The 11463-nt window shown below is 36.8% G+C and overlaps 4 protein-coding genes and 1 pseudogene across 6 annotated transcripts; 2 read left to right on the forward strand and 3 right to left on the reverse strand.

Annotated features, from left to right (window-relative positions):
• Positions 1–364: 364 nt before the first annotated feature.
• Positions 365–1974, reverse strand: LOC105646219 (galactomannan galactosyltransferase 1). The gene has a single exon (XM_012232035.4). It carries the CDS (start codon positions 1946–1948, stop codon positions 650–652), a length of 1299 nt encoding a protein of 432 aa, XP_012087425.1. The 5' UTR covers positions 1949–1974; the 3' UTR covers positions 365–649.
• A 700-nt stretch (positions 1975–2674) lies between these two features.
• LOC105646220 (xyloglucan O-acetyltransferase 3) lies at positions 2675–4321 on the forward strand. The gene is made up of 3 exons (XM_012232036.4): positions 2675–2862; positions 2960–3240; positions 3331–4321. The coding sequence occupies exons 1-3, from the start codon at positions 2733–2735 to the stop codon at positions 4117–4119; spliced, it is 1200 nt and encodes a 399-aa protein (XP_012087426.2). The 5' UTR covers positions 2675–2732; the 3' UTR covers positions 4120–4321.
• Positions 4322–5038: 717 nt separating this feature from the next.
• Positions 5039–5519, forward strand: LOC105646263 (transcription factor bHLH25 pseudogene; annotated as a pseudogene).
• Positions 5520–5716: 197 nt separating this feature from the next.
• Positions 5717–10621, reverse strand: LOC105646221 (BTB/POZ domain-containing protein). Of its 3 annotated transcripts, none has more exons than XM_012232037.4 (8): positions 10280–10617; positions 10058–10184; positions 9376–9883; positions 9145–9278; positions 8617–9059; positions 7340–8470; positions 6642–6794; positions 5717–6474 (listed from the first exon to the last, which is right to left on the reverse strand). In XM_012232037.4, the coding sequence occupies exons 1-8, from the start codon at positions 10381–10383 to the stop codon at positions 6045–6047; spliced, it is 3030 nt and encodes a 1009-aa protein (XP_012087427.1). In that variant the 5' UTR covers positions 10384–10617; the 3' UTR covers positions 5717–6044. The 3 variants fall into 3 exon arrangements, 2 of the variants coding, with proteins under 2 accessions (XP_012087427.1, XP_020539795.1); XM_020684136.3 differs by having other exon boundaries at positions 7289–8470; XR_002285768.3 differs by lacking the exon at positions 5717–6474 and having other exon boundaries at positions 6655–6794; positions 7165–8470; positions 10280–10621.
• A 342-nt stretch (positions 10622–10963) lies between these two features.
• SMP1 (seed maturation protein) lies at positions 10964–11429 on the reverse strand. The gene has a single exon (XM_012232038.4). It carries the CDS (start codon positions 11377–11379, stop codon positions 11110–11112), a length of 270 nt encoding a protein of 89 aa, XP_012087428.1. The 5' UTR covers positions 11380–11429; the 3' UTR covers positions 10964–11109.
• Positions 11430–11463: the final 34 nt, after the last annotated feature.

An 11463-nucleotide genomic window follows, 5' to 3' on the forward strand; every position in this document is an offset into this window, starting at 1 on the left:
ACATAAATAAAATAAAATATGGTTGGAAAGCAGAATAAATAATTGATTTAGCTTATATTTTAAGGCATGATCTGTTCCAGATGATCCGGAAGAAGCGCTAGTCTCTCAATTGTTGGTTTCCCCGGGGGCTGATTTTACACCTAAAACTGCATAGATTTGGTAAATGGTGTCTTAGCCAGAGAAACATATGTCTTGTTAGACGCCAAAATAGATTAATTATATGTATAAATTGATAATTCTCTGCTAATAGAGGAAGAAAGAAAATGGTGGGATGTTGACAGTGGAATCTTTCATTAATGACTTCGTTAAGCAAAGATGGGGGAATAGATTTTCAAATAACCCAACTAATAAAAAGAAGGAAAAGAGAAAAAAGAGCAGAGCTTCTTTAGAATCAACGAAATAAAATATTCACAATCATCAGCAAGAATTTAATTGCTAAAAGCATCCTTCCTTCTTTTTTCATGTGCAATCCTTCAACTTTAAGCTGCTTTCAAGATGCCTTTCTGTACACCATTATAAGGTAATTTCCTTATCAAAAGGAGTAAAAGCAAAATAATTTATAATAATAATAATAATAATCAAGAACAACCAGTAGACAGTTAGATCAGTAGATCAGTGGAAGTGAACTGTATTTCATAGTACTGATTACTCAGGGCTGTAGAGGAGACACTGAGGAAAAATCCAGTAAATTTTGGTGCAGAAAACCATAATTCTGAAGCACCTGGTTATCAGCAAAATTTAAAGCTCTTTGTATACCATTTAAACAATCTTCCCAAGAATAAACAGGATTATGGTTACCAGTACAGGGTTCACACCCAGTAAAATGTGTAATCAGAGGTCTTTTTCTGAAGTTGTTCTTGACCTTGATATATTGCTCTCTTGATGCACCGTAGCTCTCACTCACCTTCTCTGCATGTTTTCTCCTTAAAGATGACACCTTTCTCTCAATTTCCATGTAATCTTGGGTAATTTTATCATAATCCTGAACAGCTTCTAACCAATACGTCTGCAAATCATAATCCTCCTCTATATAAATCTTGTCTCCCCATTTTTCTTTCTCTTTCAAAAGAAGGTAAACCAAAGCCGCTTGATCATCAGCTTCTGGTATCATCTTGTCTTTGAATGTTGATCTTTGAATCTGGCCCCACTTATCATAATTTGGAGTTTGTGGGCCCATGTTAACCCAAGCATCCAAGAAATTCATTGACCATTCACAGTTCCTTATCAAGAACACACCTGCATTTAGGCTAGTCCAGCTCTGTTTCTTGTAGATAAGAGATGGCCAGCCTCTAACAACAAGATTATGATCTTTATATTTCTCTAGTGGAATCTTGAACTCCATGTCTGTAAACACTGCATCTGAGTCAACCCACCAAATCCACTCGGTCTCCGGATGAGCCAACATTGCAGCTTTTACAATTGGGTACTTAGCCCAAAACGATGTCATGTTGGGATGCAATAGAACATTATTGTAGAAAATGTCGTATCCATGTAACCGACAATAATCGACTTTGTTTTTGAAAAATCTCAACAGCAAATTATCCCCGATCGGATTTTTGCAAGCGAAAGGTTGCGATCCTGTAACAAGGAGAATCCGATTGCTTGAACCGGAAGCAAATGAAGGATGGAAATTAAGCCACTCTTTTCTTTTAACATCCCAGTTCTTGACGGAGCTGTCAATGGAATAGTTCAGAAAATCCACGTCGTCGTAGAAAGTACGATCAGGCGGATCATAGCTCATGTTAACGGCGGCGAGTGGTGGATTAACAGGAATACTAATTGGCGTTTGGAAAGTAGGGGAAGGATTGAGTAGAGAAAAGAGTTCCAAAAGGAGTGAAACAGCAACAAAAGCACCTACGACAAATAGGAATCCATTAACGACCAGTGAAATGGCTTTACTTTGGAGGAAAATGGGTTTCTCTGTGGAAGACAGTTCAGGAAAAGCCATTGCAGAGCGAGAGTCGAAAAATTGGCGCTTTCTGAGTATTATATAGTGAAGCCTGTCGCGAAAGGTGCATCATTTTATAACAAAGAGAACGAAAGATAGATCCATTACACCTATAGCCCAATTACTATTATTGGCCCAGAAATTTTACGGCCCACTCTAAATCCCCGCTTCTACAATTATTTGATGAATATTATAATAAGAAAGTTATTTTATTTTATTTATAATCATTATATATTTATTAGAATTAGATACAAAGTGAAACTAGACACAAAACATCTAAATATTTTACAATTAAGAAATATAATATCTTTTATTTGTTACTTTAATACCTTTAAACCAACAAATATTTGTGAATTTCGTAAAAATAAAAGTGAGTATTAATTATTTAGTAATTAATTCCTTGTAAAATTTAAAAATAATTTAATATAATTAAATTTTAGTACACATGGAAATTAAATTCATGTAAGCACAATATTAATATATATTTATGATATAATTAATTTATTGCAAAGTTAAGGAAATAATTAGAATATTTATGGAAATTAAATCCTTATTAATCAAAACATTGACACTTTTGGTATAATTATTTATTGCAAAATCGAGGGATTATTAAATATAACCGAAATTTAGCTCACAAATGAAAATTACATTTTTATCAATTAAAATCAATTATGTATTTATAAATTAATCATGAAGTAAATGTCTATTTTCCTTGCCCAGAGTTTCCATAGATTTTACTTGGTCTTTAAGACTTTTTCTTTTTCTCCTTTCTTTCCATCCAAACATGAATTTCTTGCATTACTTAATTTTAATAGGATTGGCTTTCTTTTTCACCTTCTTGACTATCTATTCTCCAGAAATATTTAACCTGTCAAACAATTTAGCCCTTCATCAATGGTTTCCATTTCAAAAGGGTAAAATTTCTAATTAACAGAATTTTCTCTTTTCCTGATCTTAGAAAATTTTCTCGCAATTTGTTTTTATTTGGTTCTTGCATTTTTCAAATTTCAGAGCAAAATTGTGACTTATTCAGCGGCCATTGGATTCCTGACCTGAGAGGTTCTCAATACACGAATGTGAGCTGCCCATCAATCCCTGACTCAAAAGATTGTTTCAAACATGGAAGACAAGATACAGATTTTTTGAACTGGAGATGGAAACCTGATGCTTGTGAACTTGCAAGATTCGATCCCAGGATTTTTTTCGCCCTTGTTCGAGGAAAGACAATGGCATTTGTAGGAGACTCGGTTGCTCGAAACCATGCAGAATCACTTCTGTGTCTTTTGTCGCCGGTTAGTTTCTTTACATACCAAAATGTAAGAAATGTTTAAGGTTTTCATACTTCCTTTGCTTTGCTATAACAAATATGACAAATTTTGCAGGAGGAAACCCCATTGAGCACCTTTAACGATCCTGATGATCGTTTTCGAACTTGGAAATTTCCTGACAATAATTTTACTGTAATGGTGCTGTGGACTAGGTTCTTGATTACTGGACAGGAGAGAGTGATTAATGGGACAAATTCAGGTACCTTTGATTTGCATTTAGACAAGATTGACAGGAATTGGACAAGTAAACTTCCTGAATTGGACTATGCAATAATATCAGATATGCATTGGTTTTACAGGAAGAATTTCTTATATGACAATGGAAATATTATAGGATGCATATTTTGTGACGAACCGAATATCAAAAACTATAATATTGAATTTGCCCTTCAAAGAATAATAAGACTTGTGCTAAACTACATTAATAATTGCAAAGAATGCAAAGACATAGTCACCTTCTTAAGGACATACTCACCTGCACATTTTGAGAATGGGTCCTGGAACACAGGAGGAAACTGTAACAGAACTAAACCTTTAGATGAAGGAGAGTTTAACCTGGAAAGTTCAGATTGGAAGCTTCGAAGCATTCAAGTAGAAGAGATAGAGAAGGCAAGGAAAGTAGAGAAAAAAGGGAAAAGATTTGAAGTTTTGGATATAACCAAGGCTATGTTAATGAGACCTGATGGTCATCCTGATTCTTACTGGGATAATCAATGGATGAAAGGTTACAATGACTGTGTTCATTGGTGCTTGCCAGGTCCTATTGATGTGTGGAATGATTTATTGATGGCTTTGCTTAAAAGATATGCTGATTTCTCTAAACTAAAGGAGATAAATGAATGAAAAACTTATATTATGTACAATATCATAGAAGTTCTACTTGTTTGAACCACAAGAATTGGAGTTTGTAGTATTGTTGGTGTTAATGTAAAAGGAAAAGATTAGCTACAATTTCCTTGATCCTACTAAAAGAATACAGGAATATTTCTCTCTTGATGTTATGTATTTCGAAAATGTATTTGAAGCTATATAAAAATGTATCCGAGACGTGTATGTTTCTACTTGTTGCTCAAATCTCTAACTATTTGTTAAATATATTTGAAGCGTCACCCTAATCTTTGACCAAAGAAAGAAACTGCATAAATTAATGGATATTTCATGATTAATTTGTAATTGAAACTAGCAATAAAAGTTAATTAAAAAAGTCTGCAAATATAAAAACAATAAACATCCTGAGACGAGGAAAACGCCATTTGCATTTGTTAATCATAAATAAGAATAGCTAGACAATTGTTTCAAGCACGGCTCAATAAATGGATCCACATTTTTACTTTCCCTGCAACCAAATCTACCCAAAAAAAAAAAAAAGCTAGAATGAAGGCAAAGGGGGGACCTGGCTTCTCATGGATGTATAAACATTTTTTCTAGGATCTCTCAGGCCTCATCAGGATATGAAGATCACAGACTTATTGCTGGTCGAAGGGATGAGAACACGAGAATGGAAACTCAAATGCTTTTACGCACTCCACATCATATATTAGCAGAGCGAAGGCGCAGAGAACTTGTCAACCAGCAGTTCGTCACTCTTTCAAACATCATTCCAGGTCTAACGAAGGTATCAAGATTAAATTCACATGTTTCAAATTATGCATCTGTCTATTCTAGAGTTTTAACTTTGCCATGTTTGTTCAAAAGAGAGACAGAACTTCCCTTCTTGGAGAAGCTCTCAGGTACTTGAAACAGCTCCAAGAAAATGTAAAACATGCTTGAGGAACAGGCTAAGAAGAAAATCGTGGAATCTGCATTACTTGTAAACAGGCCTCAGCCATCTGTTGATGAGAAATTCGACAACAATCTTAATCATCCACTGCCAGAAATTGAAGCCAAAGTTTTAGATCAGAGTGTACTCGTCAGAATTCACTGTGAGAAGAACAAAGGAAATCTAGCAAAGGTCCTGCATGAACTGGAGAAGCTTCCTCTAATAGTGGTGGCTACCAATATTCTGCCTTTTGGGAGCTGCACCATGGATCTAACTGTTATTGGTCAGGTATGGAGCATGAATTCCTAAATGCAACTTTTTGCAAATGTAAAGGGTATTCGTATTCTAGACTTTTGGAGATTTTGAGTCAGAACTTTACCAGAAATCATCATTCTTGCAGATCAACACTGAAGTCCCCATTAGAGCCAAGGATCTTGTGAGGTACCTACGGTCAGCACTTTTGAATTTCAGGTCCGATGTTTGAACTGTTAAATATACCCACAAGTACCACATCTGGAATAACGCCTACTTAGATTTTGTATATAGGTAGCAAGGACAGAGAGAAACAGAAATATCTCGATACTACGATGTTAACCTTTCAAAGAAATAAGATCTGTACATTTTAAAGTTAGACACACTGAAATAACTTTCCAACTGCAGACGAACCATTACGGCCTCTAATGAAGAAACAAAAATGGAATAGAATTGTCTTGAAATTGAAAACATTACACTAAGTGTACAATTTCAGACAAGAGAGGTCACAGTTCAACAACTTCCGTTAATAAATAATTAATATACAACATTCTGCAATTCCAATGCTTGACAAAAGAAAACAAAATCCAAATTGACCCTATAAAACTGAAAACCCAAAGGAGTTCGCAAAATTCAAGTAATCCCTTCTTCATAGTTTCTGACACCCTTCAGGGATTAGAATAACCATCCCTGGGGTCCTTTGCTGCTAAGAACTGCAGGGTTTTTATCCAAAGCATTATATATTGCCTTGAATTGCTTATCCTTCTTGAGAAAGCCGAACAGAAGCTGCACGTATCATATCAACTACTTCTTCATCTAGTGCCTCAAGATCACCAGAGTGACAAAGTTGACGATATAAAGGAGCCAAGTAAATTGCAGCAACTTCAACCAACTTCCAAAGAGATAAATCGGCTGCGATTTTGATAATTTTGATAGACAAGTGTCTGGCAGAATCAAGATAAGATATGATCACTCTATAACTGATATCCTGAACGTCTTCCAAGAACCAAAATTCAGCAAGCCAGAAAAGCTCTAGATATGGCTGCAGCACAGATAGCCTTTCCTCAGTATCCATATTATCCCACAAGCATCCAGATGGAGGACTAGGCAGTTCATCCGTATAGCACCAGTTCACAAATTTAGTCATTGCCTCCCAGCTAACAGGCACCTTTATGGTTTCAGAGTCACTGTGAACATGAATAGTGTTGGAATTACATGAGAAATATAAAAAGACTACATAAATGACCAAAGTTACAAGCTAGAAAGAGATACACAGTAAAATGGAGGCATAGTAATCAAATCAATCTACCAAAACATAACATCCAAGGTTACAATATGAAAGTCATGCAACCACCTTTCTAGCATGCCTGATTGAAACAAGGCTCGCAGATAATCACAACTTGACCACAACACAACTTTGTGACAATGCATATGCGGCACTGATTGGGAGCACAGACTGCATGTCCAGCAGATTGATTTGGTTGCTTTAGCCTCCAAGACGATGTCCCTGAATCAGGAAATAAATCAATTCCAGAAGTGAAAAAATACCGCCTAAAAATATGAAATCAATCAAATCCCAACATGCTCAATTAATTTGTCACAACTTAAACCTTAAGGCTATCTACCACAATAAATCGTCCCAGATTTAAATTATCTGATTGAAAAGGATACAGAAAACATGTTGCGATACATATGCCACCTCAATTCCTAATTCAAAACCACATTGCAAATCTCTATTCTACAACTAAATTCTGCAGGAAATTAATGGTTAAGTTGAGCAATTTTTTTCCAAATCAAAAAAATTGCAGATGGAGGGCCAGAGATGGAAAGATTAAGTACAATATCACTAGCTTAGCATATCACCAGCTACCACTCACCCCTCCACCAACCACCAACAAAGAGAGAGAATTTTTTCAAAGGTTCACCATCACAGGAGTGTAAAGCAAGTTAACCAGCCACTTCAGGATTCAAGAAGCCTCATGGGAGGTTAAGGAAATTTACACGTATAAATAAATAAGACGAGCTGAAAATATATCAAGGAGCAAATCATACGAATAACGATGCCCTGCCGGAGAAAGAGCAAAAGCAAGTTCATATCTGGGGAAAAGGGCACCCCACTTGGGACGTATTCTGCCAAGCATCATTAATAGAGGTCGTAAGCCACAGCGTCTGGCAAGAATTTTCACTTTCTTCACAAGTTCCTCTCCTGCATTTAGATATCCCAAGTATACAAATTCCAATAACTTGGCTAATGCCTGGTTATCAACATGTGAAGACAAACGGATTTCTTTCTGAAAATTTCTATGCTTCCTCTTTGTATCGTATCCGACTGAAGAACCATCATGAGGCAATTCTTCAGGAGGCAGCAATGATGGACATCGAACAGCAAAAATGACACTGTGGACATTCATAGTCTCCCCATTTGTGAGAATAAGCTGCATATCTGCACATATATTCACATTAAGTGCTTTCCCAATACGCCTCCCAAGTTTACATGGAAAACCATATAATCCAAAGTAACTTAGAACTAATGCAGCATACCATTTTATTCCAGGAGAAGTACTGTTACTGCAGATCTCCTGGAGTGTGCTAACAAATTGAGCTACAGCATAACCTAACTGACCAGAAAAAATTTCTACATTATTTCTTACAGATCCAGAGTTTATTAGTTCAGCTAGCCCCCATAGACCATACAATAAAAGAATGTCATTGCCCTCCCAGTCTTCTTTGCATACCCAGCAACAAGTCCTCTCACTGAAGGTATTATGCAAATGAGGAGCAAGGCTCAGCCTTCCCATATGAATATCGTTGCTTATGCACCACATTATCCAATCCACAAGTGTCTTAATGCCTCCATTTTTAACAATATGACTTTGATATTGTGGCAAACCAGAATAACATACTAAAGACACCAAGCTAATTGTAGTTTGAAGCCTGTTAGGCATCCCAAAATTATCCTTGGATGGTTTAATATTTAGGAGATGCAATAAGCGTGTTAGACATTCCTTGCTGATTGGCTTCGCTATTTCATGCAGTATGACTCTAGCTTTTGATGCTATGTATTTGCAGGGAGAATAAATCATCATTAAAACTGCCCTTGAAGCTGACTCGCTTCTGATGGCATCAGCTACATCACTTTGATATATTTGGCACCCTTTCTGAACTGAATCCACAAAAGCTATGCTGTTGATGAAATATGTATTAACAATTAGAATCGTCCTAGAAATACAGCTATACAAGAACCAAAAGACAGTGTGATTAACAAAGAAGACCGTGAAGACAATTTTAATTATATTTCTGTTACTAATAAGAGAAAATTAGCACATTACCATGTACATGAGATAAGGATGTCAATTTTTAAGTCATGGCCATGCATGTCAGGGCTGAAATCTTCCCGACAATGTGTTGCGAGCCAACCAAGAAGGTCCCAGACATATGGCCTCAAACCCAGAAGAAAATTAGCCTTGAGACCTTCCTCTGCTATAGATATTTGTTCTTCCAACGAAAGAAATTGCTGAGATGGTCCATTGAGAAAATCAGTCAGAAGAAGATTGAAGAGGACCCTGTCAATTCCTTGCTTCCAAAAGTAATCATGATGCTCCCCTGCCCAGCGATTTATCAAAGAGAGACGACAAGCTTCCACTAGCAAGGACATCTCGTCATTTGCAATCTTCCCTGAATGTGAGGTCCAACCACTCATTCCATCAATTATAGCTTTAACAATAGGCTCACAACACAAGCTCATCATTCTTAAAAATCCCTGTTCATTTGTCTGAGCAATAGATGATTTACAATAACTTATACACGTAATGTGTCTCAATTAGACATCGTGTGAAACAAGAAGTTACAATTATTACCGCTAAACACTGGGCAAGTCTAAAGGCCTCCGTCCGAATAGAAAGAGGGTAGGACCTTCCCATGCAAAGAACCATCATTTGTAGAAGGGCTTCTCCATTTTCTAGAAGTTTCTTGGCCCCATGACCACATAGTGCTGGCATATAAAAGAAAAGATTTAATTAGCAGATTTTAGTCTAAAGCAACCACGGAAAGGAAGCAGAAAATACATAATTCAATGCAAAAAATGATACCTAATGCAGAGTATAACCTCAAAACTACAATCTTAACGGAAATATCAGGTTTTACACGCATAACCTCCAAAAGTTTCAACAATTTATCATCATTCCAAACAGGGTATCGGGATGGAGGCCACCGATGAAGAATTGTACTCAAGAGCGTAGCCATCTCTTGGAAATAGTCAATTGACATATCACCATCAGCAAACTCCCGCATGCCACAGACAATGCGAGAAACAGTTTCTGTTTCAACCTGGATATCCCAAATCTTTTTCTCTTGTTTAATGCTCAGATTTGAAAAAATCATATTCAATGCAATGGCACATGGAATAGATACTCCTTCTTGATGAGAAGATAACAAGGATGCCAAAGGATGGACCAGATCTAACAAGTAAGATTGCAGTAATGTATTGGGTACGACGTTGATCAACTTTACTACCACATTAGCTGCCATGCTTGATATAGCCGTACTGTTATTCTGAAGAATCCATACTAAAGCCGCAACGATGTCAGCCACTGAATCCTGAAAATTGAAGGCAAAGCAGGAGACATTAAATGCAATTCACAAAGACATTTAGAGAAGGCAAAACATAATTCAAATAAAAAGGAACACTTTGTCAATCCATAAACCTCAATTAGAACACTACTAACTGTCATCTTCGTCCAACTATCCTTATTACCACTGCAGTCTGCATACCTTTATTAGAGGATGGCGTGCAGTGTCTCCCGAAATGCAATCAAGAAAAGAAGAAATGGACCGAACCACGAGTCTCTGAATTTCAATATCCGCACACTGCCATTTTAATTCTTTTCCATCATAAACTCTGTCAGAAACGAATAGAAAATTATCAGAAATGAAGATGAATTGGAAGCAGCACGATTTAGAAATGGACCAATTCTTTATCGAAAACATAGTAACCTGCTGCCAAGGCTGAGAGCGTGGTAGAGACGCTGGTAAAGGGTGTAAATGTGGCCATTTATGCCCTTGTTGTTATCTGCTGCCGGTAGCTTCGAAGATCTCATCTTTTTCGATTTCAGCGTCTTTCGTAGACATCAAAATCAAAATTAAAAATCAAAATCAAGTGGGAGTTTAGCTTATTAGGGTTTTGAAAGACGGTGTACTCTATTGCTCTAATCGCGGGAAGACCCAATACCGCCATTAAACCAACAATCGCGATCAGTGACGTGATGAATCTTTCGTCTACTTCTGGCTTCTATCTACAAAATACCAGATAATTCCCGTCACTGGTCGTTGTCGTCTACTTCTGTCTTCTATTAAATGGGCTTTTTATTTGGGCTTATGCTTTAAGGAGCCCTAATTTTGTTATAATTGGGCCATTATGTGGGCTGTTTCAACGAATTATTCAACCGGCACAAACGAGCCCTTCTTTGTTTTAGTGACAACTAACATGTCTATTTTATCTTTGACGCAAATGAATAGATTATCGTTGTACGGAAACGACTTGGGCTTTTCTGATTGAACTACACGAATGACAACTCGTCTATTTTTTTGAACGTGTCTGGTTGCTTTATTTTTAAAGACGATCCTTCGGACTGGTCGTCTCATGCTTTTTTTTTTTCCAGGAATTATTACAAAACTATCTAATAATTTTTATATATTGCTATCTTAGGAAAAAAAAAACTAAATTATTATTACACATATAGTTTCTGGAGAGCAGCAGAAGAAACATTCTAACACTTCTTTTTTCTACGACACGCTCTCAGATTACATGAAACAAAATAAAACTCTCAATCATTGGTAGTGGTGGGATTGTTATTGGTAGCATTTCCTCCGGCGGCATTCGAGGGGCGGTGGCTCTGAGATTGATCAGTGGAAGTGGCGGAGTCCGATGATTTGGGAATATTATGAGCACTAGAGAAGAGATCAACAGTCTCAGAATCAGCAATCTTGCCTCCTTCAAGCGGAGTCCCATGCTTATACCTCATCCTTAGACTTTCATCTTCTGATAGCTTTGCCTGTGCTGTCCCATACTTGATATCATCCTTACTCTTTGCCATTCTTTCTCCATCAACTCTCTCTCTCTCTCTCTCAACATGCCAGTTGCTGGAATTATTATCTATCCATATAAATATTGGACGTCC

This window comes from Jatropha curcas, chromosome 10, assembly GCF_041381405.1.
Source record: "Jatropha curcas cultivar XTBG-Jc1 chromosome 10, XTBG_Jcur_1.0, whole genome shotgun sequence".
Lineage (NCBI taxonomy): Eukaryota > Viridiplantae > Streptophyta > Magnoliopsida > Malpighiales > Euphorbiaceae > Jatropha > Jatropha curcas.

Coding starts and splice junctions, on each gene's coding strand:
- SMP1 (XM_012232038.4), bottom strand. CDS start 11,379: ATGGCAAAGAGTAAGGATGATATCAAGTATGGGACAGCACAGGCAAAG.
- LOC105646219 (XM_012232035.4), bottom strand. CDS start 1,948: ATGGCTTTTCCTGAACTGTCTTCCACAGAGAAACCCATTTTCCTCCAA.
- LOC105646220 (XM_012232036.4), top strand. CDS start 2,733: ATGAATTTCTTGCATTACTTAATTTTAATAGGATTGGCTTTCTTTTTC. Junction 2,863..2,959: donor ATGGTTTCCATTTCAAAAGG/GTAAAATTTCTA, acceptor TTCAAATTTCAG/AGCAAAATTGTGACTTATTC. Junction 3,241..3,330: donor TTCTGTGTCTTTTGTCGCCG/GTTAGTTTCTTT, acceptor CAAATTTTGCAG/GAGGAAACCCCATTGAGCAC.
- LOC105646221 (XM_020684136.3), bottom strand. CDS start 10,383: ATGAGATCTTCGAAGCTACCGGCAGCAGATAACAACAAGGGCATAAAT. Junction 9,884..10,057: donor CACGCCATCCTCTAATAAAG/GTATGCAGACTG, acceptor TTCAATTTTCAG/GATTCAGTGGCTGACATCGT. Junction 9,279..9,375: donor GAGGTTATACTCTGCATTAG/GTATCATTTTTT, acceptor TTTATATGCCAG/CACTATGTGGTCATGGGGCC.